At 34.8% G+C, this 27,431-nt stretch overlaps 4 protein-coding genes and 1 long non-coding RNA gene across 10 annotated transcripts; 2 read left to right on the forward strand and 3 right to left on the reverse strand.

Moving 5' to 3' along the window:
* The first annotated feature begins 3,276 nt into the window (after nucleotides 1-3,276).
* On the forward strand, nucleotides 3,277-13,982 carry LOC127253700 (uncharacterized). 3 transcript variants are annotated; one of them, XR_007839308.1, is made up of 15 exons: nucleotides 3,277-3,599; nucleotides 4,166-4,317; nucleotides 4,438-4,529; nucleotides 5,470-5,583; nucleotides 6,467-6,797; nucleotides 7,772-7,951; nucleotides 8,076-8,156; nucleotides 8,777-8,995; nucleotides 9,092-9,234; nucleotides 10,008-10,174; nucleotides 10,879-11,096; nucleotides 11,306-11,398; nucleotides 11,599-11,795; nucleotides 11,887-11,979; nucleotides 13,847-13,982. XR_007839308.1 is itself a non-coding variant. In XM_051278415.1 (14 exons), the coding sequence occupies exons 1-13, from the start codon at nucleotides 3,404-3,406 to the stop codon at nucleotides 11,782-11,784; spliced, it is 2,172 nt and encodes a 723-aa protein (XP_051134372.1). In that variant the 5' UTR covers nucleotides 3,277-3,403; the 3' UTR covers nucleotides 11,785-11,795; nucleotides 11,887-12,138. The 3 variants fall into 3 exon arrangements, 2 of the variants coding, with proteins under 2 accessions (XP_051134372.1, XP_051134373.1); XM_051278415.1 differs by lacking the exon at nucleotides 13,847-13,982 and having other exon boundaries at nucleotides 11,887-12,138; XM_051278416.1 differs by lacking the exons at nucleotides 3,277-3,599; nucleotides 13,847-13,982 and having other exon boundaries at nucleotides 4,171-4,317; nucleotides 4,438-4,518; nucleotides 11,887-12,138.
* LOC127253702 (uncharacterized) lies at nucleotides 9,479-14,928 on the reverse strand. Its single transcript, XR_007839309.1, has 3 exons — nucleotides 14,809-14,928; nucleotides 13,755-14,049; nucleotides 9,479-9,695 (listed from the first exon to the last, which is right to left on the reverse strand). It is a non-coding gene; the product is annotated as an uncharacterized LOC127253702 (long non-coding RNA).
* Nucleotides 14,929-16,904: 1,976 nt separating this feature from the next.
* LOC127253617 (60S ribosomal protein L15) lies at nucleotides 16,905-18,773 on the reverse strand. Its single transcript, XM_051278276.1, has 4 exons — nucleotides 18,680-18,773; nucleotides 18,406-18,572; nucleotides 17,486-17,683; nucleotides 16,905-17,351 (listed from the first exon to the last, which is right to left on the reverse strand). Exons 1-4 carry the CDS (start codon nucleotides 18,681-18,683, stop codon nucleotides 17,106-17,108), a joined length of 615 nt encoding a protein of 204 aa, XP_051134233.1. The 5' UTR covers nucleotides 18,684-18,773; the 3' UTR covers nucleotides 16,905-17,105.
* Nucleotides 18,774-18,874: 101 nt separating this feature from the next.
* LOC127253615 (pentatricopeptide repeat-containing protein At2g13420, mitochondrial-like) lies at nucleotides 18,875-22,666 on the forward strand. 4 transcript variants are annotated; one of them, XR_007839283.1, is made up of 4 exons: nucleotides 18,875-20,555; nucleotides 21,104-21,200; nucleotides 21,870-21,967; nucleotides 22,566-22,666. XR_007839283.1 is itself a non-coding variant. In XM_051278273.1 (2 exons), exon 1 carries the CDS (start codon nucleotides 18,899-18,901, stop codon nucleotides 20,549-20,551), a length of 1,653 nt encoding a protein of 550 aa, XP_051134230.1. In that variant the 5' UTR covers nucleotides 18,875-18,898; the 3' UTR covers nucleotides 20,552-20,555; nucleotides 21,104-22,666. The 4 variants fall into 4 exon arrangements, 1 of the variants encoding a protein (XP_051134230.1); XR_007839282.1 differs by having other exon boundaries at nucleotides 21,104-21,967; XR_007839284.1 differs by lacking the exon at nucleotides 21,870-21,967.
* LOC127253616 (NAD(P)H-quinone oxidoreductase subunit N, chloroplastic) lies at nucleotides 22,295-23,474 on the reverse strand. Its single transcript, XM_051278275.1, has 4 exons — nucleotides 22,937-23,474; nucleotides 22,747-22,863; nucleotides 22,595-22,680; nucleotides 22,295-22,526 (listed from the first exon to the last, which is right to left on the reverse strand). The coding sequence occupies exons 1-4, from the start codon at nucleotides 23,330-23,332 to the stop codon at nucleotides 22,463-22,465; spliced, it is 663 nt and encodes a 220-aa protein (XP_051134232.1). The 5' UTR covers nucleotides 23,333-23,474; the 3' UTR covers nucleotides 22,295-22,462.
* Between the last annotated feature and the right edge of the window lie 3,957 nt (nucleotides 23,475-27,431).

The raw sequence follows: 27,431 nt of genomic DNA on the forward strand, positions 1-27,431 counted from the left end.
CTGTTGAAATTGTAACATATTAGGCGTCATAGTTTTCATCATATCATGTAAATAATTACTCGAAACTGCTTGAGAGGGTTGTGGATAGTGATTAGGTGGATGGAACTTTGTGAATTGTCTCCTACATTGGCCTTTTGATTTTCAAATTTTAAGTTCGGATTATCTTTCCATCCAGGATTGTAAGTGTCGACTAGGGATCGTATGCTCGCAATGAATCTCGAGGCATTGACATTACTCCTTGAGTCATTGTGGGACAAGTATCAATAGGATGTTCTGAGCTAGCGCATATTCCTGAGGCTTTAACTTGTGCATTCTGTACAACCAATTGTCGAACAATTGATGTTACCTTGTTAATTGTTATTGTATAGTGCTTACCTCGTTTGCCTCTTTTACTATCATCATGTCCCTTAGTACGAAGTGTTATGAGTTCATAGTTATGTCATTTAATAAGTCTCATGCGTCTCTAGGGGTTTTGTTTATCAAAACTTGCCACTTGTTGTATCTATGTTTCTCCTATTAAATGAAGTTAAACTTTTATAAAAATATTGAATCGATATTTGGTTAGGAATTTAATATTGGGGACATCTTATAATTAAAAGAGAAAAATTAATTTTGGTCCAAATATAAAAAACTTATCAATTTTAGTCCTATTATAAATAATTTTAACCAATTTTTGTCTCATTATAAATAATTTCAATCAATTTTGGTTTCACCATTAAAACATTAACGGCAATTGTTGACATGGACGTAACGGAATTAACGTGGCAGTTAACCTGGAAACTATACGATCATGTACAATTATACACGGTCATGTGATGACTCCAAATATGAACATACTCCTCGCTTGACAAAACTACGTATTACTTGAATTTCTGTATAAAAAATATCACAATAACTGATTTATGGCATACTATATTGATCTATCTCGCTTGGCATGATCCAAAGTTGGTTTGTTGAGATTATTAAGAATTTTTACCCTTTTAAGCGATGTTCTGGATCCAAAAAGCTAAGGCAGATGGAACGAGTGATAGTCATTTCCGCTCGCAAGCGATGACCCCATCACTTAGAAAAGCTAAGGCAAGAGAGGCAAGCGGTAGCTTCCACCGCTCACAAGCGACAACCTCTACCGCTCGCAAGCGACACTCCAGCGCTCAGGCCAGCGACCAGACACCCACCGCAGCGAAGCGACGGCAACTCAACTCAAATATTGCCTAAGTGTCCCAACTGCAGCAGTACAACCATTCAACTACCAGCCAGCACAAGCAAGCCCGCTTAACTGCGCTGATGCCCTCCAGTCATCCGGAAAGTGAGAAAGATCTGCGCCATTACAAGCAAGCGAAACGAGCACCCTAAGAGTTATGGCCAGCAACTGCTTCAACAGAATAACCGTCATCAACTGCTTAACTACCTAGCGGTTGAAACCACTTTGTAACTGCTTGCAACCGCAACTTTCACCTGTTATAAATAGGGGCAGATATATGTATGTAAAATATACTTCGAGAGGAGTATACTAGCACTTATCTTTCGCGCACTCTAGCTGTCTTCCTGTTTCTCGAGAGCTCCAACCCTATAAGGGAGTTCTCCACATGAATGACCAAGGGAGTTGAGATTTCTCTTCTCCCTTGGCCACCACTTTACTGCTTACTTAGTTTACTTTATTGTTTTAATTACAGTCTTTGTAAAATTAGAAATTCCAGCTTTGGTAGTAAGTAATGAAATATTATTTGCTCTTCATTATCACTTCCTCCACACCTTTCACACTTATATAAACCTTAATTGTAAAAAATTTTTACTTCGCTGGTAAAGAGCACAGAAAGATTGCTAATCCAAGCCTTGTCTTTTGTCATAAACATATTTGAGGTAGTTAAATGTAGTTGAGTACGTGGGAGCCTTGTCGCCATGCTTAACTACGGGTTTGAATTCAATCTTGATTAAAAGGAGGTAACAAAAGGGTAAAACCAATAATGAGACCGAAATTGGAATAATTAATGGGGCATAGGCGATGGTCTATTGGGTCGCAGAAACTCCTAGCGAGAGTAGAGTTTATTTCTTATAATGTTCTAATTCTGGGCGTCATTGAAGTCTTGTTGTAAATTCCTTAAGGTCAAGTACCATCGATAAAAGTTCTATATAATCTGGTTTATATATTTACATCATCTCCTTCTCCCGCTTCCGTATTATACATATATGTTTGTTTAAACACTTGCACCATTCGCTTACTTCCTCCAGGAAAACCTAGCCATTGAGTAACGCACAGTTCAGACACAACACTTCGCCTTCAATCTCTACTGCTCAATCTGTATACATATATGTTGTACCATCCGCTCGTGTCTCTCTCGCTCATCCATTGCTGGCATCGTGCCCGCTAACCACCGCTCCGCTTTTTACCGTTTTCCTTTCCAGCTTTCTTTAGATTAAGATTTAGACCCGCTTCGAAGCGGGTCATTTTACTGCATTTCCACAGCTTCGTAAGATCAATACTTGACTTAAAATCCCTGTGTTCTTCCTGAAAACTCAACGGTCAAAAAGTATAAATACTTATGATAACAATTCAGGGTCTACAACCATAAATTTTTTACTATATCTGATCGCTCTCAATAATTCATTACATCTCGATCTTCGAACAAAAATTCCCTGTAATTGACTATATACATCAAAACTAGTTATCATAATGTTGTCACACGCCGTGTATAATTCAGTGTACATTTACACACGTCTATGTTTTCACAAGGTCATGTTTAATTGGCCGACTCCTCTTTTAGTCTAAAATCTTATTTATTTGTTATTTTTTTTTAAAAAAAAAATATTTTGAATTTAAGATAATTGATATAATTAAAATAAAAAAAATTAATAGTAATTTTAATATAATTAAAATGTATCAATTTTAATTCAGATATAAAAATTTATAAGATATGTAAAAATTTTAATTATATTAGGATTACCCTATAAAACATGGTCGATTCAGAATAAAAAAAAATATTTTGAATTTAAGATAATTGATATAATTAAAATAAAAAAAATTAATAGTAATTTTAATATAATTAAAATGTATCAATTTTAATTCAGATATAAAAATTTATAAAATATGTAAAAATTTTAATTATATTAGAATTACCCTATAAAACATGGTCGGTTCAGAAGTATTGATAATCAGCCAGTCACCCTTGTAGTCATCTAATACAAATATATTTTAATGAGATAAAATTAATAATTATGATATTAATAAGAATATATATATGTATATATATTAGGACAAAAATGAGTTTTTCCAATAGAAGTAATTGTTGATAACCAATAAACCACATCCCTTCGCCAAATCCTATCAAAGGCAAAACTCTCCATTTCCATGGCGCGCGGCAGTCTCTGTCGCTGAAAAGACCGCCGGATTTTCGGGATCTCGCCGATGGCCTCCTCTCTTGTTCTGCAATTTAGTCGGTTTGCCTCACAAGTGCCTTTTTGTGCCTCGCGCTTTTCGTCCCGCGCCTTTGTTAGACATCGCCTGAAGTTGCAATTTGCTCCAAGCTGGTCGTTTCACGTTTCCCGTGGTTTCTCACGCCCTAAGGGACGAAAGTTTTGTGCCTCAGCATCCTCGATTCATGGTATAATGTGTTTGTGCTTTTTGCTGATTTACTGTGTTTTCGTCGAACGGGTTATGTCCGTGTGTTTCTTTTATAGACGAGCGTGTTAAGGTAGTAATTGTTGAAAGTTGAATATTTTTTTCATCCGAGCTCGAGTTATCTTTAATGGTGCTATAGTTTATGGATTTGATCATGTTTTTGAAATGGCTATCACTAATGCAAGAAACTTCTGCGCCATTATCAATTTTTTTTTGACCTGGATATATTAGAGCGAAGTTGGTGCACTGTAAAATGGTACTTGTTACTGCAAGGGAAGGTGTAAAGTTCGAATTTTATTTAAATTTTTTAGAGCATTTGATATCCATAAGAATTATGTTGTTTCTTTATGTTGTACTTATAGGGAACTAATTGTAGCGACATTCGGACAAGATTGGTATTGGAAAATATTTGTTCTTGTTGTTCCCTGTTTTTAATCTGCTTCATTTGTTACAATGACTCTGAGCTGAACTTTTGCAACTATGAGATATGGCTGCTGTATTCCTTTTCTTTGAAACTATTCATCTTTTGCATTTTTTATTTGTTCGCAGACTGGAGCACCCATGACAACACTTCCGATGAAAGGTTTGATGTGATTGTTGTTGGTGGTGGACATGCAGGCTGCGAAGCGGCCCTTGCATCTGCTCGCTTAGGGGCAAAAACACTTCTTTTAACTCTAAATATTGACCGCATTGCATGGCAGGTTAGTTGACTAATTCTTTTCGTCCTCAGAAACTCACGTAACTATAGGTCATTTCAAAACTATTTTTGTACTTTTTGCTTTAATTATTGGGTACTCATGAATTTCCTGGATTCAATTCAGCCCTGCAATCCAGCTGTTGGTGGCCCTGCAAAGTCTCAACTCGTCCATGAAGTGGATGCCCTTGGTGGTGAAATCGGAAAGGTAGCTGATAGGTAAAACAAGCTGCAATTAGCAGATTATTGGTTAGATCGATTTCTATTGTCTTTTGAAAGTTTACTTGTTAATTTAATGGCATCATGATTATTTATATATGCTTGAGCAATATGACTTGTATTGTTTGAAATTTTCTTCATGAATTATGGATGGTAGGAGGTTTCATTCTTTTCCAATTGCTCTACCATGTGTTGTTCTCATGTTTATACTTTTTTATTTTCACGTGTTACAATCTTTATAAAGGGTGTGTTCTCTCTCTCTCTCTCTCTCTCTCTCTCTCTCTCTCTCTCTTTGTGTTGAAATAATTGTTGGATATGATGTTTTTGGAGGCAAATTGTAAAAGATTGCATAGTTAAAAAATTAATAAAAATGAATAAAGCTCAAAGAACAAACCCATAATGTAAACATAAATCTGATTTGAAATAAATTTATGCTTTAGTTTGTTTTTCCTACTTGAGACATTCCGAAGTGGCTAACGAACGCTGATGCATGCAGAGGACTGGTTGAAGAAGCCTAGAATTAAAATCTTTGATCAGGAAGGAACTATAGAAAGAAGCACCCCTGAATAGCTAATGCATAAATAATGAGAAACAAGTGTTTTCTGGATATGCGTTTACGAAGATAGTTTCAAGATCTAGGAAACTTGACTGTTGATGTGTGATCCTATTGAATGAATCTTCTCCAATCCGAATTTACAATCATATACACCTAGCTGTTTAACTAAGATTTTACATTTTACAAAAGCATGTTTGCACATATAGCGGCAAAGCTTTTCATGGTTGCGATACATGTGCAGTTGCTGATTGATGTAGAGTTCCATTTGTTTATATATTCTGTAAATAAGGGATGGGACCTGCTTAGACTTCAGGTGTGATTAATGGTTAATTTCATTTGTTTATTTATCCTTTAATTAAGGGATGGTGTTTGTTTGAACTTCAGGTGTTACTTACAAAAGCGTGTCCTAAATGTGTCACGGGGGCCTGCTGTTAGGGCACTGCGTGCACAAACTGATAAAAGGGAATATGCTTTAGAAATGAAGAAAATTGTGGAGAGGTAAGTTCATTCATTCGCTTTGAAGACATCTTTTATTTTCCTATTTAAATACTACACTTTAAGGATTTTCCTATGGTTGGCGAAGTGTGAACATATGTCTTAGGTGAATGGCTGCATACCAGCAAATAAATTGTCAAATAGATATATGAGCCTTTGAACCGGAGAATCTTGAGTCTAGACCCTAAAATCCGATTGGATCACTGGGTTCCTAACTTAAACTATCAAAAGACATGACTTGGAACTCCTAAAGGTATGCTGGAAGGCACCCTAGCTATACTGTGTCAAATCTGTCTGGTCTGTGTGTTGTACAGGAATTTATACAGATGTCATAGTTAGTGGGATTTGTTTAACTGGATAGATCAACAGTTCAAGATTTTTTCGATTCATTTTGACAGTTTGATGTGAAATCTCTCGCTGCTCCTTTCATAAGCTGGAAATAATCAGTATGTCCTTGTGACTGATACTAGATTTTGACAATCCAATATGTTCCACCTGCTAGACAATGCAAAATGGTATTTATATTCAGCTGCTAGATAATGATATATTGAATATCAAAGCATCTAGAGTCGTATTTGTTCTGAACCTTTTTCTTTCTTTGCCACCGCGTGATTTTATGCATCTTAGATCATGCCCTTAGATAATAGCTTAGCTGAACTGCAACCAATCATAGCTAAACTGATAAAAAAACACAATGTGGTTTTATGCATCTTAGATTATGAACCTTTTTCTTTCTTTACCACCATGTGATTTTTGCATCTTAGATCATGCCCTTAGATTATAGCTTAGCTGAACTACAACCAATCATAGCTAAACTGATAAGAGAACACAAAATTTCTAGTCGGATATACTACCGCTATTCTCTAACTACTAAGATCTGTTTCAGTACACCAAACCTGTCCATTAGAGAAGCTATGGTGACAGATATCTTGTTGGGGAAGAATGACAATGTGGAAGGTGTTCGAACATTCTTTGGCATGAATTTTCTTGCCCGTTCTGTTGTTCTTACTACTGGCACTTTCATGAGTGGAAAAATATGGGTTGGAAGGACTTCCATGCCGGCCGGGAGAGCTGGTGAGTCAGCTTCACATGGTCTGACAGAAAACTTGCAGCAGTTGGGGTTTGAGACAGATCGATTGAAAACTGGAACACCTGCACGTGTAGATTGCCGCACAGTAGATTTCTCTGGATTAGAGCCTCAGCATGGAGATGAAGAGGTCATCTCACTTATTTTTATATCTCGTTTCAGTAGCAGTTGTGAGATATAAGCTTATGTTTTCTTCTACTGGGCTTCTTTTTAGAGGGCATTTGGTATAGAAAATGACATTGTAGAGAAATAAGAGTAGAGAATAAAATTGCAGAGAAAAGGAATTGTGTAGGAAATGAAAATTAATTATCTTAATTGGTAAAATAGAAAATTCAATTGAGAAATATAAAAAAAAAAATTACAGCTATTTGTATGGATCGAACAAGAATAACTGATTAATTGGACAAAACAGAGTTTTAAGGCTTTTTTTTAAAAATTATAAATTATATACGATGTTTCGCAAAATTATATTTTAGTACAATTTTTTAAAAAATCGTAAAAATTAAATACTTGAATAATAAATTTAATATGATTTTTGTAAAATTGAAATAATATAATTTTAAAAGTTTATAAAAATTGAATAGTACTAATAAAGATAAAAAAAAAAAAAAAAAAATAGTACTGATTTATTTCTCAACTTCCATTTTTCTGTTGTCAATTATCTGTACCAAACAGACCCTTAATGTTTGATGAATAACTGGCATCCTTGCACATATCCTGTGTTTTCATCTTCTGGAATCCAGTCAATAAGTTATACTCATGATTTTTTTCATTAATGATATTTATACTTGCATTAAAGATAATTAAAGAGGGTGAACAAAACCTTTTTTTGGTTGTTTGAGTAATGTGTTAATAATCTATGGAAACTTTTATCATCTCTTCTATTGTACATTGGTGAAACCAGAATCTTGTGGTAAATTTGTGTTTTTACTATGATTCAAATTTCAAGGTGTATATGACAATATATTATAAGCTATATATCACTGCTGTGTAGGATTATCTCACCCACTCCCCGGGTCTACGGAATCATTGGGGGCTTTTATCTTATTTATTGCAAATATTACTATGCCAAACATGTACTAAGTCTGGTACCATAACAAACAGGTAAACTGGTTCAGCTTTGATCCTAATTATCATATTACAAGAGAACAAATGTGCTGCTATCTTACACGCACCACAAAGAAGACCCATCAACTGATCAAAGATAACTTGCATGAAACCCCTACATATGGAGGATGGGTGGAAGCTAAGGGACCTCGATACTGCCCTGCCATTGAGGATAAGGTGTGATACTTTCAATTATCTCACATGTATGGAAAACATCAAATTTGAATTTTTTCTTGTGTATGAGGCTTATATCTACAGGTATATATGTAGTTTATCCTGATATAACTCCGCTGCTTTTCAGATTGTTAGATTTCAGGATAAAGAGTCACATCAAATTTTTCTAGAACCGGAAGGTCGAACTGTGCCTGAACTTTATGTGCAGGTATTTTAGATATCGGCCTTTGATATGTATGCCAACATATCTTCTTATCTATACGAACTAGTGCATATGTTTGAAACTTATCCATATATATAATCTTTTGTCTTGCGTTATCTTGCTTGATAATATTCTTCTTGCAGCTCCTCAAAATGTTAATGCTAAGATGTTCCAAAACATCATGCTTGAAAGTATGAGGTTTCATGTATCTTTATAAAAATAATTTCCTCCAAAGTCATAGGGCAAGAAAAAATATATTTGATAAATACTAATGCCCACAGTTAGCGGTTTGGTGATTAAGTTCTACCTATGGATTTTTGTAAACTAATGTTCGGTGGAGATTTTGATATTATAGTTTACTTGTGCTCCTTGAGGTCTTAACAGATACTTGCTGTACTATATGGTTTTGATTATTCATTTGGAGGCATGAAAAACCACGAGGATCTTTTTCCTGTAAATTGTACTTGGGTGGTGGTGGGGTGGGGGGGGGGGGGGGGGGGGGAGAGGGATAGGGATAGGAAATCAAATTATGTTTTCACTTTTCATATAATTAATATTAGTCTTTGTATGCACGAGCAAAATTTTTCATCATTTCAAGCTGCCACTATGATTCAATTATCTTACAGGGATTCTCTACAGGATTACCTGAGAGGCTACAGCTTCCGCTCTTGAGAACTTTACCTGGGCTTGAAAATTGTTCAATGTTGAGGCCAGCGTATGCTGTGGAATACGATTATTTGCCTGCACATCAGTGTTTTAGATCCCTCATGACAAAGAAAATTGAAGGACTTTTTTTCTCTGGTCAAATAAATGGGACAACTGGTTATGAAGAAGCTGCTGCCCAGGTGTTCATACTTGCACCATTATTAATAGATTTCATTAAGTGCCAGTAATGTGTACTTCTCGGGACACATATTATATGATAATATCTCTATTTTCAGGGAATTGTTTCTGGAATAAATGCTGCAAGGCATGCAGATGGTAAATCTTTAATTGTTCTGGAGAGGGAAAGCAGTTACATTGGCACTTTGATTGATGATCTGGTGACAAAGGACCTCCGAGAGCCTTATCGCATGCTAACTAGGTAAATCAATCTCCAAGTGCTTGTGCGTCAACTTGCATTTTAGTCTTTGTGCGTTGTGCTTCATCGATTAGCTTTAGATTAACCCTAAAAATCACATTAATTCTAACCGAGAGAAAGCACGCCTACGGGACAAAAGTTGAAAGAATTCTAACCCTAATGACCCTATTAAACCATAGGGCTGACTCACCATTAATTGAAAGTAACCGAACACAAGATGAAGATAATAGAATGTGTAGGACTGATGGAAGATTAGGTTAAGTCAAATACAACCCGCGTAATATATAGGTTCATACTTTCTACAAGTGTGGATACAAATTTACCCGTTACCATTGGACCGCTACCAGCCCATCAGCTGCCAGAACTGGACGGCACTGCTGCAGCTGCCAGTTCTTCCAGTAGTGATGAACACTTTTCTGGTGTTCATTGAGATTGTCTGATTATGCTAATCCAGTATCTCCACTCTCAAAAACAAAGCAAAGCCGAAAAATATCTATTAGATGAAGGCTGCACAAATGTTTTTCTTTTTTTGTAATGAATATGCATCTTATACATGTGGCTGTTCAATTTCCACATTATTGGGAATGACTATTGCAGAAGACTAGCTATTGTTCAATTTATTTTTTTTATTTTTTCGTAATGTTTTCATATTATGCATTAATAATACCTCTTTCAGGGTTTGTGGTTTGCATATGACGCCAACCCTATATTAACTTTCATACTTCTCCTTCTTATAATAGCTTTCTATCAGTAATATGCTTGCTTTCTTATTTCAGTCGCTCTGAACATCGTCTGCTTCTCCGATCTGATAATGCTGACAGCCGACTCACACCTCTAGGACGTGAAATTGGATTGATTGATGACTATTGTTGGACTATTTATCTGGAGAAGCAGGCTCGAATTGCTGAAGAAAAAAAACGACTGAAGATAGTCAGGGTTTCAGGTTTATTTTTATTGTCATTTAAAACTTACGAGTTTTGTTATTTTTGTTCATGCCAGCATTCAGTGAGAAATATGACTTGGGTTTTTTCAATAAGTCAGAATGGCGTGAATTACTCCATTATTCATCAGAAGTATACAAGTTCTTACCTTTTTATTTAAAAAATCTTGTTTAGTATAAAAAATTATATAGTATTTTAGGTATAATAAAGCATCTTTTAATCAAGTTTTACTTCTAAATACACAGAATTGGGAAATCCGAATGATATCTCAATTAGCTAAATCCACATATAGGTGACTTAAGTGGTAGGATTTTATTTATTGTTTATGTAAAAAAATGGATTCTTCATATGACTTGAAGTGTATACAGTGATAGACAAAAAGAAATGGGAAAAAAAGGAAATATGTATGGTGCAGTGCTGTGACTATGCTGTGAACTTAATCTATGGACTCAATTTGATGCATCTAAAGAGCATCTGATGAACAATTCACATATCCAACAATTTAGTATGTTCGTTGTATAGATGCTGCAGTTGTATGTTGTTTAAAGTGGATGGCAGTAATCGTTTAGAAGAACTAAGATCATTAAGAAGAGAGGGAAAAAAGGGATCTTTATCAAAATTGATGGTGAACTTAATTTTTTTTATAAAGGAGATCTTCTCCTTACCAAAATAGCCCCGAATTTACTCCTCCCTGTGTTTGCTTCAGGAGGAGATCTAGCCACTGAAGTTAGTGAGCTTTCTGGGCAACCCGTGAAGGATTCATCAACGTTAGAAAGCCTCCTAAAGAAGCCACATGTGCCATACAAAGTTTTTGACAAACATGGATATGGAAATGATTCACTATCTAGAGTAGAGAAGGAATGCGTCGAGATAGATATCAAGTATGAGGGCTTTATCATACGGCAGCAGAACCAACTCCAGCAGGTATGAATTCATGGCATAAGTGCTTATTGCCTGCTCCAATATGGGATTCCAATCTCCACCATTTTAAGTGATTTTTGTAAATTTGTACTAAAAAGATATTTTGTCACAACCTGTTGTTCTATCAACCAATTTATGATCTGGCTGATTCTTGCATATTATCATTTGACACCTACAAGTTTCGATTATGGCCTGCTGTCATTTGTGTACAGATGGCTCACCAACAGCACCGACGCATTCCAGAGGATCTTGATTATTATGCAATGACAACCTTGTCGCATGAAGCTCGTGAAAAGTTGTCAAAGGTACGCTGATCTGGTTTGCCGATGCTATCATTTGCCACAACGATATGAGTCTATGAATGTATCTAGAACCAATACAATAGGCTGACCAAAATCCTCCATTTCCAATGATCCAATATCCCTTTTCGCGAGTTCCCTAAATCCACACCGTTGAATTATTTTATGATCATTACATAGACTTACAAAAATCCTTATTCCTACAGGTAAGGCCACAAACAATCGGGCAAGCAAGTAGGGTCGGTGGAGTGAGCCCTGCTGACATAACAGCCCTCCTCATTATTCTTGAATCAAACAGGAGGAAATCCCGGGAACAGAGACTCCATCAGACCAGTGTCAACCGTGATGAAGAAGTTTCCGAAGACCCTACTAAAGAGGCAATTAATGTGTGAACATTGCGACAGTAAGTTCTTGTTCTAGTCATCGGATCAGGCACTATTCGACCAGAATATGCCCAATGCTTACTCACAATACAATTTTCATTTTTTTGCAAGCAATGGAGTCAACCCGGACCTGTGACTGAGGAGTTTCGGGCTCTTGAGCTAGGTTGTGTATCTATACGGTAAATGGAAGCATCGAATCCTCAGGTATCAGCTTGTATTTATCTTATCTCCGGAATCACTTGTAAGTCGGTTTCCTTTCTTTGGCCCTTCCTTGCAAATTAACTTGTGAGTGTAGAGCAGTGTTTGTTTTCTTTGTGACCACAGAACATTACATTTTTGAATGAAAGTAATTTGGTACTTGAAGCTTTTCATGTTTAGGATAGTAAACTCACACTTGTTTATAACATGCATCAATAGGCACTACACACTTAGATACAAATTGTACAAATTATATACACTCTCAAGGGTCTTACTCATATATAGTAGTAGTATATACACTCAAATGGCTCATCCACTCTTTACTAGTAGACTATGGTGCTCAAACTTTCTAAGATTTAGAACAACTGCAAACAACTCTTTAGTTATATTATAGTTTATGTTAGGAATTTGAAATGATCATCGGATATATGTTGATGGTTTCAACTTAATCATTATGCATTGATATACTCCTCCATCCATGTCTATATATTCATTTGCTTTTTGGAAATATTAGTATTATATTATGTTGCAGTCGAAATAAAGGTAAAGTGACAAAACTAACTTTATTAGTATTGTATGATATTAAGATAATAACATTTGTGTAATATATTGTAAATTGAAAGGGATACTTTGTTATAGGACTGATCAAAATAGAAAAATAGATAAACTGGTAAGAGATGGAGGGCTATTATGTCAATGTCATCTCACCTTATATATTGGGTTTGTTCATATAGTAGATTTATGTAGAACGATTTTTCATAAATTTTATTAAAAAATACAATATATATATATATGTATTAATTTCATATATATAATATAAACTTACTCATAAAAAGTAATAATTCAATATAAAAAATATTATTTTTTATATTATCAACACAGTTTATAATTTTAACATAAAAAATATATTTATTCAAAAATACAAAATGAAGAAAGCAGATCATTTTTTTATAACTTTGTTAACAAGTTTCAACTACCTCCAATAAATAATTGATAATCAAATAATTTTTCTTAAATTTTTCTCTATATGAATTAATTGGTGTAGACATTTATGGTGAGATTCACCTAATAACAGGCTATATACCCTCTCTCCAGGAGAATCGTGTAACTTTAGTTACACACGTAAATAAAAAAATAATAATATTTTAATGCTAAATTAAAATAAGTAACAAATAACGGAGCAAAGATTAAGGGATTAAAATAAGTAATAAATAACTGAGCAAAGAGTAAGGGAGTGTTTGACCATTAGCTTTTAGTTTTTAAGTGTTAGCTTATTCGATTCTCAAGTATTTCGTAAAATAACACTTATATATTAGTTGTTTTACGGACAATTAAAGACATTTTACATTTTTAGTTTTAAAATATTTAGTTGAATTTTTTCGATTGGTAGATTTTTTTAGAATTTTATTATTAATTTTAAAAATTAGGAAATCTTTATTAAGATATTTATTTTTATTATTGTTAAAATATTTTGTGAAAAATATATACTACATCCGTCTCAAAAAAATTGTCTTATTTTTTCATTTCCGTCAGTTTCAAAACAATTGCTTTTTTTTTTTTTTTTAGTAATCGTGGTCTCCACTTTACAACTAATTAAAAAATTAAAATAAAGAGCTAATATGAAACGTTGGGGCTGGATATACTAACTTTTTCAAAATTAGTTTTTTTGGACTCAATAAGTTAATTAAAAACATTAATTTATCAAACAACAAAATTAGTTGATTTGCTAGTCAGCTAAAAACTTTTCAATAAGTTAAGTGCTTTTGAAAAAAACTATTTACCAAACATCTTCTAAAGGCCGACTGTGGTTGTGCCTCTCGGTGCCAATTATGTCAGTTTTCTTATGGATCCCTGTGGATGCTATCCTGCGCAGATTTGGTCTTGCATCGAAATGTCAATGTTGCCGTGACGATTGAGCGCTAGTTCATCACATCCGCCCCGGCTCAGCTGTCTGAAGTTATTTTGTGCGGCTATTCTCTTTGAATCCGCCTCCGTCGCAAACTCCCCACCTTATTGTTGTGTCATATTGGTGGCTAGGCTATCGATGGCCAACTTGCTCAGAGCAAAAACAGTGATCTTTTAGAAAAAAAAAAAAAAAAAGGAAAAAACATCGAAAAGTAAGGGGTGTCAAACCTTATTTTTAAAGGTGGATGGATAGAAAAATAACATATGAGAAAAACTAGGGGTGCCAAAAGTAAACCTGATCCGAAAAACTGAACATTTTCGACTTGAAATTTTTTAGGTTCAGGTTTGGATATTTCGGGTTTTAAAAAAATCGGGTCGATCCGAATTTGAAAAGAAAAAAATTAATATCAAAATTAGGTTAGGTTTTGGATTTGTGTTTAGGGTTGACCTGAAATTTTTATTATTATTATTTTAATTTATAATATTTATATATTAAATATAAAATAATATAAAAATAAAAATAAAAATGATATTTTTTAGGTCAATTTTTTTTTTAAAAAAAATCTTCGGGTCTGTTTCGTGTCGGATTTGTTCGGATTTCGAGTGACTTAAAATTAATTCAAGTCAACCTGAACCCGACCTGAAAGAATTCGTGTCGTGTTCGGATCTAGGGTTTCAGGTCAAAGTTCGAGTCGGATTCGAGTTGACAGTTTTTTTGTTATCTCCATGGCTCAACCCAACACGAACACAACCCAAAAACACGAATTGACATCCCTATAAAAAACCTCACAATAGCTCATTCCACCCATCTTGAGGTGGACGGAAGATAGGGGAAGAGAGAAAAGCTTTCACGGGGCGAAAGATGAGGGAGAGAATGAGAGAGAAATTTTTTGGCGCCAATGAAAAATGAGAGAGACGGAGAAAAAGTACCCTTCAAGTACCGTCGTCTACACAAAGCCATCTTCCAAGCCTTCCATACTTTTGACGTCGGAACGTAGGTCACTGCGTAAAACTATAATTTTCGAAGGACGAAGAAAGTCCCTCGTGTCAGACGCTAAGGCATTTAATAGAAAAAAATATTTATTTATTTATTGGATAATGTGAGAATCCGCAACTGCTACTCGAAAATGCACACTGAGTAAACCCCCGGCCGAACTTAATATTCTGCAAACCAGGCCTAATGAAAAAATCACACTAGACGAACCATGTATAGTAGATGGACCTGAGGCGTCGAAGATGGCTATTGTCACGGACCGATGGAGTATTTAACTAGAGAGGGATTAATGTGCCAAGAGGAAAATATTGAAATTTTATGCATTGCTTGGAAATAAATTACTATCATAGTCTAAAAAATTATATAGATTAATACTATTACCAAATAGTCCCTGCCACTTTCGTTGCAAATTAACATTTGAAAAATGAATAAAAATAATAGAATCACATCGTATAGTATTTTGTAAACATATCCATATCATCATAATTTTATAATATTAACACAAAAATATATTGACGTAGAGGAAAAGTTTAGATATAAATAATACTATAATTTTTGGTAAAATCTTTCAATTTTTTTTTTCTTTTAATGCTAAAATCAAAATTGATATATTATCATTATATTGAGATTAGTGTTGATTTTTTTTTTAAATTTTAATTATATAAATTATTATAAATTTAACATATATATTTTTAAAAACTATATGTCAAAATAGTGAAATTTTAAGTATAACAGCCACAGTCACATCCATTCCATTACATCCACGTAAATAATGTAACTACAATTTTTAAATTATTTACAATGAAATTAAAATGATAATTTTTTTTATTTAATCAAAACTGAGACTACTCCGTCTCACGAATGTTCAAAAATATAATTAATAGATAATTAAAAATATATTAATAAAAATAATTATTTTATAATATAATTAATTATAAATTAAGATAACTAATTAATTTAATTAAAATTAATTTTTTTCTATTTTTTTTTTTAAAAAATATAGTATTATATTAAAATACTTCGTTTGTCAACTATTGGTGTATTTTTTTTATTGGTTTGAATTTAAAATTTAAATAATAATATTTGATAAAATGTTTAAAAAATACTCTCCGGTAATTTAAGATGATAACGTTTAATTAATTAATAATAATTAATTATAATGTTATTTTTTTATAATTAATAATATTTATATTTTTAAAGTAAATTTAATGTATAATTAAAAAAATTAAAATATATATTTAAATATTTAAAAATTATATAGCAATTAAAAAATACAAATAATATTTTTGTTTATTTATAATTAACATAGCTTAATTTTATAAAAAATATATAATCTTAAATATAGATAAAAATATTTATTTTTTTGAAGCGAGAGAATAAATAGTCATTCATGATGTTGTATATTACGTAATTAATTAAATTAATTTATATTTATTAAATATGTTTTGATTTAATCATTTTTACCGATTGTTACAAAAATAAAAATAAGCATCAATTGTGATGAACAAAAGCATATTTTATTCATCGAATACAAAATCCTAGTATAAAACTTAAAATTCTTCAAAAGAAATAGACACATCTTTTCTATCTTTTTTTTTTTTTAAATTAACTAAATTTTCAAAAATAACTTGATTATATTTTTTACTTTTCAATAAAATATACTCTATCCGTCAATAATCTTATTTACCATTTTTGTTCGTCCCAAAACAATAATCTCATTTTCATAAATAACCATATCACCGTAAAATCATTCTTACATTTTCATTATTATTACACAATTGCCACTACTTTTTATACTAATATATTCACAAAGGCAAAAAAGTCATTTGTCCTTATTTTTTTACCAACTACCTATATAATATCAATAAGACTATACTTTTGAGACGGAGAGATGATATAACTTTTATCTTCGTCCATGCCCAAAGGAACTATTTTTGTAAACTCAAACCTAATAAAACCCAAAGGAAACACACTGACATAATAATCCAAAGCAATACCAACCTGAGCCACATTCATCTAACAAAAAAATAGATATCCAGAAAAGATAATAAGGTTTTCATGATGCAAAAAAGCAGAGCACATTTCAATATCCATATCCAGAAATATTTAAAACCCAAGTTCGACAGATAAATGTAAACTTCTCCCCAAGTGCTCCAAAATTCCTACAAACAAGCGCAAACAAGATTTGAATTTGTAATGAAAATAGATATAACCTCCAAGAACTTCTGGAAGATCAGCGATAGCGACGAAGGGAGAGCATTTGGTTCCTCTTCCAGGTGGCCCTCCGAGAGGGGCGAGCCTTGTGGTGCAGGTGGCCCCTTCCCCTGAGACCCCTGTACTTCTTCCCAGCAGAGGTAAGACCTCGGAGCTCCCTGTGTTTGTGAACAGGGTTGCAAAGCCAGTTGATCCTCGGATCGTTGCGAATGGTAGTATGGGCCGGGTCGACCAGTATCACTTCAAAATATTTGTAGGTTGAATCCTGAAAAGAGTTTAAATTGATTGGTGGATCAACGAAATGATTTGAAGTACTGAGTGTGCAAAGTCCAATTCTTTTCGAGATATTAGTTAATGAGAACTTAAGGGATGATAGTATAAAGACATTTAAATGCAAACCTCATTGATCCAGTAAGAATTCAGAACCCTAAGACCTCCAAGTTTCCTTCCAGCACGTTCCTCTGCCACAGACCTCTTGCTGCGCTGGAATTTCAGCTGAGTGACACCCTGGTTGGTGGGCTTACCATACACAATGCCCTTGGGAACTGGCCTCTTCCTTCCACCACGTCTAACACGGACACGGTAAACAACGTACCCCTGGAACAGAAGATAGATTATCAAGATGAAAACAGAAAAATCTATGAAAAACTGCCACAACAACCAGCCAAGAATAGTGTATATAAACATAGTAAAAAGATATGAAGCTACCGATACCGCAGCATTGGCATATATTTTACATAGTTAGGGATCAATCTCATGATGGTAGTTATACTAGAAAAAAAAAAAAAAAAGTTCATCCGCATGGAAATATACACCGCAAAGCACAACACATATACCCCTGGATTGTTAGAAAAAGATCTCAAGAAAATTAATGTTCAAATCATAATCATGAGACATAATCGTATAAAAGATTGATTTCCATTTGACTGATTCAAGAAAGATGACAGAAAATTGTTCCTTGATGTTCATGGAAAGAAGAGAATGAATTGGTACTCAATCGTTCATATATAACACACAAGATGACCGTAATTAAAACAATATAACATCACACCCCACTTCACCAAAACCATATTCTATGCACTCCAGATCAATAATTGGATATTGAAACCAACAACGATTTAATGTAAAAGAAACTCAAATCACAAAGATCAGTCGATTCAAATAGATACAGACGCAAAATCTAGTAAACAGAGTAGTAGAACAATTTCACCAATTATAAACACCAAGGCTAACTCAAATCTAGAGAAATCACGCCATCAACAAATTCTGTAAAACAAACCAAAGACAGCGGAATCAATAGTCGCAGTCCATACACACACCTGCTTGGCCTTGTAGCCGAGACGACGGGCCTTGTCGGGACGAGTAGGGTGGGTGACGCGCACAACGGCGGGGAGCTGACGGTACTCCCAGCACCTAACCCTAAGCAGGAACCGCATCACATCGGACTGCTTCTTCTTCCATAGCTCCGATACATACGTGTAGGCACCTGCGATAACGAAACGATCAACAATAACGAAACCAAATCAATTAGCAACAACAAAATCGACAAGAACAGATCTTAGGGTTTTGCCGACGAAAGGAGAAGGCACTCACCCATTGTTGTCGCCGCAGCTGCACTAAGGTTTGAGCAGCAGATGGTAATGCGCTTTATATAGAAGATGGTACGGCTAGGGTTTGTAATTTTTTTTCATTAAAAAAAAATAAAATTAATTATTAATAACCCGTATCTGATTTGGGTTCGGATCCGGGTGCGGGTTCGGGTTCGGGTGTGGGTTTTAGGCTTTAGGTTTTCCTCATTTGTTTGCCGCAGCCATGGCGGTGACGACTGACAACCACTTCCGGCGGCAAATGGCAGCGTTAGCTAACGTCCTCCGCCGCCGTGTCGTCGAAGCAAAACCGCCTCACCTGCGGCGGCTCTTCTACAGTTTCTCGGACTTGGAAGATCAGAATCCGTCTCCTTCACCATCCGTCCCAATCAGGAAACCTTCTCTCCCGCCGCGGCACCCCTCGCCACCGGCGGACTCACTCTCGCAAATCCTGATACGGCACCACAACCCGTACCATCACATGGAGTCTTCTCTCCAGCTCAGCGGCGTCTCTCTGTCCTCGGAGTTAATCCACCAAACCCTCCACCGTCTGAGCCACCATTCCAAGATCGCCCTCGCCTTCTTCAAGTACGCCCAGTCGCACCACCCTCCCGATCGCTCTCCGCTCCTCGACACGGCGGCGTTCAATATCATCATCGATATTTTGTGCAAAGTTCGCCAATTCGACGTCGCGTGGCAGATGATACAGCAGATGGACACAAATGGCAGCAATTCCGATTTCACGACTTTCTTCGTCCTGATCAGGCGGCTGATCTCCGCCGGCTTGACGAGGACCGCAATTCGTACGTTCTACGACATGAGCGCTTTCCTCGGCAATGACATCTTCGAGCCACAGTTCAGTTTCCTTTTCTGCTATCTAATGGACACTCTCTGTAAATACGGATATGTTAAGGTGGCCATGGAAGTATTCAACAAGGAGAAGTATAGACTAGAAGCTGATGCTAAGCTGTATACTGTTTTGATCTATGGATGGTGCAAAGTGGGGAGGATTGACATGGGAAAGAAGTTTCTGAGTGAGATGATGGAGAGGATAATCGAGCCGAATGTGGTTACATACAATGTGCTATTGAATGGTGTTTGTCGACGATCTAGTTTGCATCCAGAAGGAAGGTTTGAGAGGGTGATCAGGGAAGCAGAGAAGTTGTTCGAACAGATGCGCAGCCGGGGGTTGGAACCCGATGTGACGAGTTATTCGATTGTGCTTCATGTCTACAGCAGGGCACACAAGCCTCAGTTGTGCTTGGACAAATTGGCGATGATGAAAGAAAATGGGATTTGTCCAACAGTGGCGACGTATACTTCAGTTGTGAAGTGTCTTTGTTCTTGTGGGAGGATGGATGATGCCGCAGAGTTGTTAGATGAGATGGTGCAAAATGGGATTAGTCCCCCGGCAGAAACGTACAATTGCTTTTTCAAAGAGTATCGCGGGAGGAAGGATGTGGAGGGTGCAATGAAATTGTATACGAGGATGAAGGAGGATGATTCTTTGCTTTCGCCAGATATGCATACGTATAATATATTGCTAGGAATGTCGATGCAATTAGGTAAAATGAGTCTTGTATGGGAGATTTGGGAGGATATGCTTGCTAGTGGGATCGGGCCTGATTTAGATGCTTACACCATGTTGGTTCATGGATTGTGTGAGAGAAGGAAATGGAGACAGGCGTGCCAGTTTTTCGTGGAGATGATTGAGAAGGGGTTTCTTCCACAGAAGATCACTTTTGAGACATTGTATCGTGGTTTGATTCAAGCAGATATGCTGAGGACTTGGAGAAGATTGAAACAGAAACTTGAGGAAGAATCGATAACTTTTGGTTCCGAATTTAAGGAGTTTCACCTCAAGCCATATAAGAGATGACAAGGTTGTCCCATTTAAGTAACGTAATTTGTAGCTTATAAATACATCTGAAACACTACCGTATGCTATGTGCTTTCAAGGGATTGTTGGCAATTTTACGTTAACTTGGTTAGGCAATTTTATCCGTGGAGTTAAAATAACATTTGTTAATTGAAAGATGTTCTAATGTTTCTTTCATCTGCTGCCTGTTTGTAATGATTTTATCGTCCATTTTTGTGCTGCTCTCGAGTTTCTTTGAATATTTGGAAAGCTCTCCTTTGATCTGCTGTTGTGGTGAGATAAACATTCATGGATATATATATGGACATGTGAGAAGATCGCGAGGAAGTATTAAGTTGAAGAGGAAAATGAATTGGCTTTACGGGCTGTTGAGAGAAATTTTGTGTGTTAATTGTGTTTTTTAAACTGTAAAGAGTTCAAGAGGACAGGTTTTCTCGTCTTTTTTCGCTTTTTAAAAATTTGTTTGGTAACAACCTGGTTATTCTTCTTTATATCGATTAATTTGCTGTGATATACAGGATTTAACCAAGAAATTGTGTTTTGTTATGGCAGCATCATCGCGTAGCGATTCGAGTACATATGTTCAGAGATCCAAGTTGTGCATAAACAAAAGGTATTCAGTGGATGTTCATCCGTGCACAATCAGCCGGTACCGACACTTTTCCTTATTAGAACCTTCTACTACATTACAACACTGTCTAGAAAATCTTACGACTGTACGTTTCCTTGGAGCTGCTTGCACTAGCATGGATTGATATGAACAGTTTGGCTCGTAATAATTGTAAATGCATCATAGTTGAGCTTGAACTGAAGCAAATAATGGACGGTCGGTCCCTTTAAGAGTGTATATAACATTATTGAATTGATATATCCATGGATGCCTAAGAAGGAACTTTCATTTACAAGGCTTGGAGGCTACGGGAGATTAACTTTAGTTTCTGACTTCAAAGATAAAGTTTGGTTTTATTTTATAGGTATGTACTTGGATAAAAGATGTATATTTTTTTATGGACAAACATGTGGATCTACTTAACGAAGTTGATGTAAGGAGGTAGATTTTGTGCTGAATTTATTTCTGAACTGTACTGTTAAACGGGATAAAAAGATTTGTTGAACTACGTAAGAACCGTTTTAAATTATTGAGTATAAATATACTGAATCGTAGTGTAAGTATGCTACTATGCTAGATGAACTATGATGTAAATATACTGAATCAAAAGTGGAAGTATATTGATCTGTGGTGTAAATGGCTCGTGTATCAGATTTTAATTCTTTCTATACGATTAATTTTTATGCGTTTGTTGATCGCATGTTGCAGCTGTTGGATTCATATATAAGTTGCGCTTCCGAAAACAGCTTATTGATCTTGATTTTACACCCGTCTGTCTAAATTCTTTCCTCAGCCTTCGAGACATGGTAACATCACAACTCTTACCTTCTAATTGCCTGAGACATCCTTTATAATGAGTTCTGTCGAATTTAGTAGAATATAAGACATGCTGGTTTCGGATTTATATGTTTGAAATGATCATCGCTCGCGACACTTGTTCTATTTGCTAGCTCATCATTTAAGTAATACTCCTCCGTCCACTTAATAAGTTTACATTTACCTTTTACGTCATTGTATTTAACACTAAAAATATTTTTATATTTGAATAATTTTTTTTGTATAAACGTCATTTTATTAGTATTATAAGACACTAATAGAAATATTTTTGCCATTTTTTCTTGATTTGTACTACATTTTCATATAATAATTCATATTCAAATATTAACACGCAAAAAATAAATGTAAACTTTACAAGTGGACGGAGGGAGTATTTTGTTGCATCGATGAAATCCAGTTTATACACAAATAGAGTTACTGCAATGATGTTTATCCTCCGTTTTCTCATTCACCTTGGTGAACATCTATGCGCTTCCCGTTGCTGGTAATTCTGCAATTTCTTTCAATGGCTTCCACATGAACTTTCTCCTGCAGATGAAACTGAAGTTACTAAACAAATTTTTCCAGGTACAAATGGACATCGCTGCAATCCTTACCAGTTGCCGCATTCTGCAATAACTCTGACTCTCGGCCTCAACGTCGGCAATATAGCAAGAAACTGCAGCTCAGCCTTCGACAAAACCTGCACATGCAACATCAAGTCTCCGAAAAATCCCCAGACAACGAATCATCGAGACAACAACCAAACCTTGGCTTCAATGATCCAAACCACGAGCCCTTTGGCGTTGGGAGGGAGCAACGAGAGCCGGTAATCCACTTCCGGAGGAAAGTACCATCTCGCGATAGGCTGCTTCCCGACATGAGCCTGAAAAGGATTCATAAATGATATGTTAAAAAGGACGTTTCGACGCCCGGCGATGAACGAAAGCTCAACGTACAGGGCAAACAGGATGGAACTTGGTGAGGGTGGTCTCGGGATCGCCCAATCCGCGCGCGGACAGGTCCAAGAAGTGGTACCCCTTGTAGATAAGCCTGTTGAGGTAGCGGCCCTCGTACCCGCCTTCGTGCGGGGGGTATATAGCAAGGGCCTTGTGCTCCTCGACGTCGGACAGCCACTGGCCGAGATCGAACCGGACCAGGTCCCCTCCGATGAAGTCGCCTAGGCTGATATTGCACTTGGTTAGACTACCCCTCTGATCATGTGGTGTTGATGATGTTCTTCTTCTTCTTACTCCTCTTGGCATTGCAATGGAGGAGTGAGAATGGAGCTGTGTTTGGGTGTGGCTGAGGGAAGAAGGGAGAAATGGGGTTTGAATTATACAGGCTGCTGCCATGGCTGCCAATCTGCAAAGGAAGAAGAAGAAGAAGAAGAAGAAGAAGAAGATGATGATGATGATGATGAAAAAGAAGATGATGATGATGATGAAGAAGAATATTGTGTGCCATTAGGAGGAAAAGAGTGAGAATGAAAGCAATGGATTATGTAATTATATGGTCCAGAAAGAAGATAAGAGAAGAGCACTGAAATAGGTAAGTTTGTATAGTTGAGTGGAATGACTATAATACCCTTAGCGTTTGTACGCGAAAAACAGTGCTTTGTGTACTCTTGAGATTTTTTTGTAATGGATCATGAAGTTTATTTAATTATGTCATTTTAAAATTAAAAAAAAATTACTACTACATTTTAAAGTAAGAGTGAATTAAATACGAAATAAATAGTTATTATTTATTAAGATATAATTAATAAAATTATGGCAATGACCACCACAAGCAAGTAGAATACTATAGAGAAGAATAATAGAAGTAGGCGAAGAAGTCGAAAGAAGAAGTAAAAATGGAGAAGAAGAAGAACCGGGCGAAGAAGTTGAAAGAAGAAGTAAAAATGAAGAAGAAGAAGAAGAATCGAATTGAGGCCAAGAATTTGAAGAAAGAAGAAGGAATGATGGATAAAAAAAAGGCTAAGAATTTAAAGAAAGAAGAAGGAATGAGAGAGAAAAAAGAAGAAGAAGAAATAGGGCAAAAAGTTGAAAAAAAAAAAGAAAATTAAAATACAAGAGAGAAGAATTAGAGTTTTTTTTTGTTATTTCTGTTTGTATTTGTGAGGTGTGTTAGGTTTTGTTTTTTTTTATATAAAATTAATTATTTATATTAATAATTAAATTATTTAATTAAAATATTATAGGTACGGTATAATACCGAAATATTTAATTTCTCTAAAATTCATACTGATATCGTACCAAAATTTACAGTACGGTACCGATACTATGGAAATTTTGGTATATCGAATTTTTCGGTATTTTCTATATGATACTGTACAGTAAATCAATATTTTGATATTTTCATTAGATTTATCCATTCTTAATCCTACGTTTTGACTCTTTTTATTTTATAACATACATTATAAAAAGTACTAGAACATCTACTTAGTATGGTGTTGTGGGTCATATAGTCACGCTCGGTATTTTTCTTCTCCCATCCTCTCCACTTATTTTCAAAACAGATCAAGTGCTTAAAAAAAATAATATTCCCTCTGTCTCGTTGAAAGATCGTCATTTTCTATTTTCATTTGTCCCAAAACAAGGTTACCATTTCCTAATTTAGTAATGGTACTATCTACTTAACATAATAAATACACTTCCAACTTACACTATATTACACAAATATTATTACTTTTATATTGCACGGACATTTTTGTCTTTTCACTACAACTCATTATAATACTAATATTAAAAAATCTACGTGCAAAAAGTAAACGACAACCTTGCACCGGGACGGAGGGAGTAAAAAAAATTGCTCTTCCAACCTAGATCTCCAGCGGTTCGGTGCTCCTCCTTGTCGGTGCCTCCAACCTTCATCTTCTTGTCGTCGTCTCCATTGGTACTCTTCTTCATCGTATTTTGTTTTGTTTGTTTGTGCTTTCCTTTTTTTAATTTTTACTAATTTATCCTGCAAAATTCCAGCGAGAACTCCGTCGTCGTCATCCTTACTATTGGTCAGCTTCGAGTATGTTGTTGCTTATTTTTTGAGTAGATTTTTGTTTTGTGTAATTTTATCTTTTTTGGCTTTCTTAAAAATTAGTTACATAGTTGATTTTTGGTTTATTGGATTTTTTTATTTTTTTGTTTTTTGTCAATTAGTAGATTCAAGAGGATGAATCAATAATAGTGAGCTTGCTTAAAAGTGGATGACATGTAATTTTATTTCACTTGTTTCTTGGGTGAATGAATATAAATTCCTAATGTTATTGTCCAAACCTTTTGGTAATTTTAAGAGTATATACTTTCAAAACTGGTATTTGCCATTTTTGATAATATCCAACTAAAGTTAAAATATTTAGGTTTAAGGTTGGGTTGGTTGTTAATGCAGAAAGATTTTTGTTTAATCCTTTTATTTTTTTATACATATACATATGATATGTTTAGTTGAGATTAAAAAATATATGCAGAGATTATGAAAAATTTCCAACCTAATTTGAAAGATTTATATACGGTAAATTTGTTGTGTTTTTATGTTATTTTGGATTTGACTTTATATATTGGTATAAAATTTTTGCTTGTTTTTAACGATTATATATTTTTTTTACAATAATCTTCTCACTTGTACATTTGAAAAGAAAGTGTGGCATCTTCATCTACCGGTTCTTTTAATTCGGCTGAGGTTTGTTCCTGCGGCACTTCAATGCAAAAATTGACTTTGAGAAACGAACAGAATCCAGAGAGAATTTTTGTGATGCGCAAATGCTCGTACTCCCGGTGACTGTGATCTTTTCAATTGGGAAAATGACAACGGAGAGATGCTCGAATTATTACAACTACGGAATGAATTGGAAGGGGAAAGGGAAAAAAAATTAAAATGATGGAAAAGAAAATAAAAAAGTTGGAGAGCCGAAATAAAAAAAAAATAAATTAAGAGAGCTTTCATCTTGTTCATGTTTATTTTTGTGATTTATATGTTTTGTTAGTTGTTGCAATGAAACTTTTGGAATTGTTAAAATATATTTAGAAGCAATATATTATATTTATGGTAGTTGTCTTATTTAAGATATTCGCAGGATTCTTGCCTTATTATGTATGCATTCTTATGATTGAAAAGAGAATTTCAGTTTCATATTCTAATATGGTATCAGAGCCAAATTCTCTCTGGGTACCTCCATGACCCGTTATATTCCGTATATATTTTTATTTTTATTAATGTAATTGTTTATATCCACGATCATGGTGTTATTTTTATGTCGTCTTTGTCTCTACTACTCCACTGACAGAGTCTACTTTCGACTCTAATACTGTTGAGAGTCATGTTTTCGACTCTAACTCTATTGAGAGCGAGAGAGTCCTGTTTCCGACTCTAGCTCTGTTGTGAGCGAGCGAGTCCTGTTTCCGTCTCTAGCTCCATAGAGTGAGCGAGTCCTGTTTCCGGCTCTAGTTTCGTTGTGAGCGAGCGAGTCCTGTTTCCAACTCTAACGGTGTTGAGAGTTCTGCTTCTGACTCTGATCCGGTGGACGTCATCAATCTTGGCAAATTCAGATTTATACGTGGAAGATTTCGGCTATATCTTTTTTGGTCACTTCTGACAAACTCAAGTTTGTTCGATCATATCTTGAGTTTGAGGAGGGGTGTTAAAATATATTTAGAAGCAATATATTATATTTATGGTAGTTGTCTTATTTAAGATATTCGCAGGATTCTTGCCTTATTATGTATGCATTCTTATGATTGAAAAGAGAATTTTAATTTCATATTCTAATAGGAATGTTATTTGAAATCATGGTATTATTATGACTTTTTTTCTTTTAATTATGTGTTGCTATTGTAGAGGAAAAAAAACTTAATATATGCTATGTTCTTCTATTTCGGACACTATAAATTTTGTCTGTAATATATGCTAGAAAAATATAATAGATTGATTAATTTTATTGATATTTGCATTTAAATAAATTATATATGAAGCTCTCAATCTTTATGAATTTTGATGAATCGGAGGCACAAAAGAAAGAACAACCATATACAAATGCCCACTTTTCCATAACTTCAAATAATCACTTCAACTAATCATTTTCCATCAATTCATAATTTACTAACATTTTATTTCAACTCACCAAAAAATCATCTTCTTCGTCAAAATCGCATATGCATCTTCAAAAGTCATGTACAAAGCTCTTTTGTGTTCAAACAAATTTAAACTCAAGTGTTTTTCTGTATTTTTATAAATGTGCCAAATATATAACCTAAAAATTGAACCAAAAAAATAACTTAAATAATTGCAATTTATTTATCGTTTCCGAAAATAAAACACAAAAGTATTGCACTCTTTTGATAAATGTGTGAAATACATAACTTGTGATAAGTCTTAGGCCATGTCAAAGCCAATGCATTTACCATCGCAGAATCTTGATCGGTCAAAATCGTAATAGGCTTTTTCTCATATATTGTGTGA

Source organism: Andrographis paniculata, unplaced genomic scaffold (assembly GCF_009805555.1).
Source record: "Andrographis paniculata isolate CXL003 unplaced genomic scaffold, ASM980555v1 Contig51END, whole genome shotgun sequence".
Taxonomy (NCBI): domain Eukaryota; kingdom Viridiplantae; phylum Streptophyta; class Magnoliopsida; order Lamiales; family Acanthaceae; genus Andrographis; species Andrographis paniculata.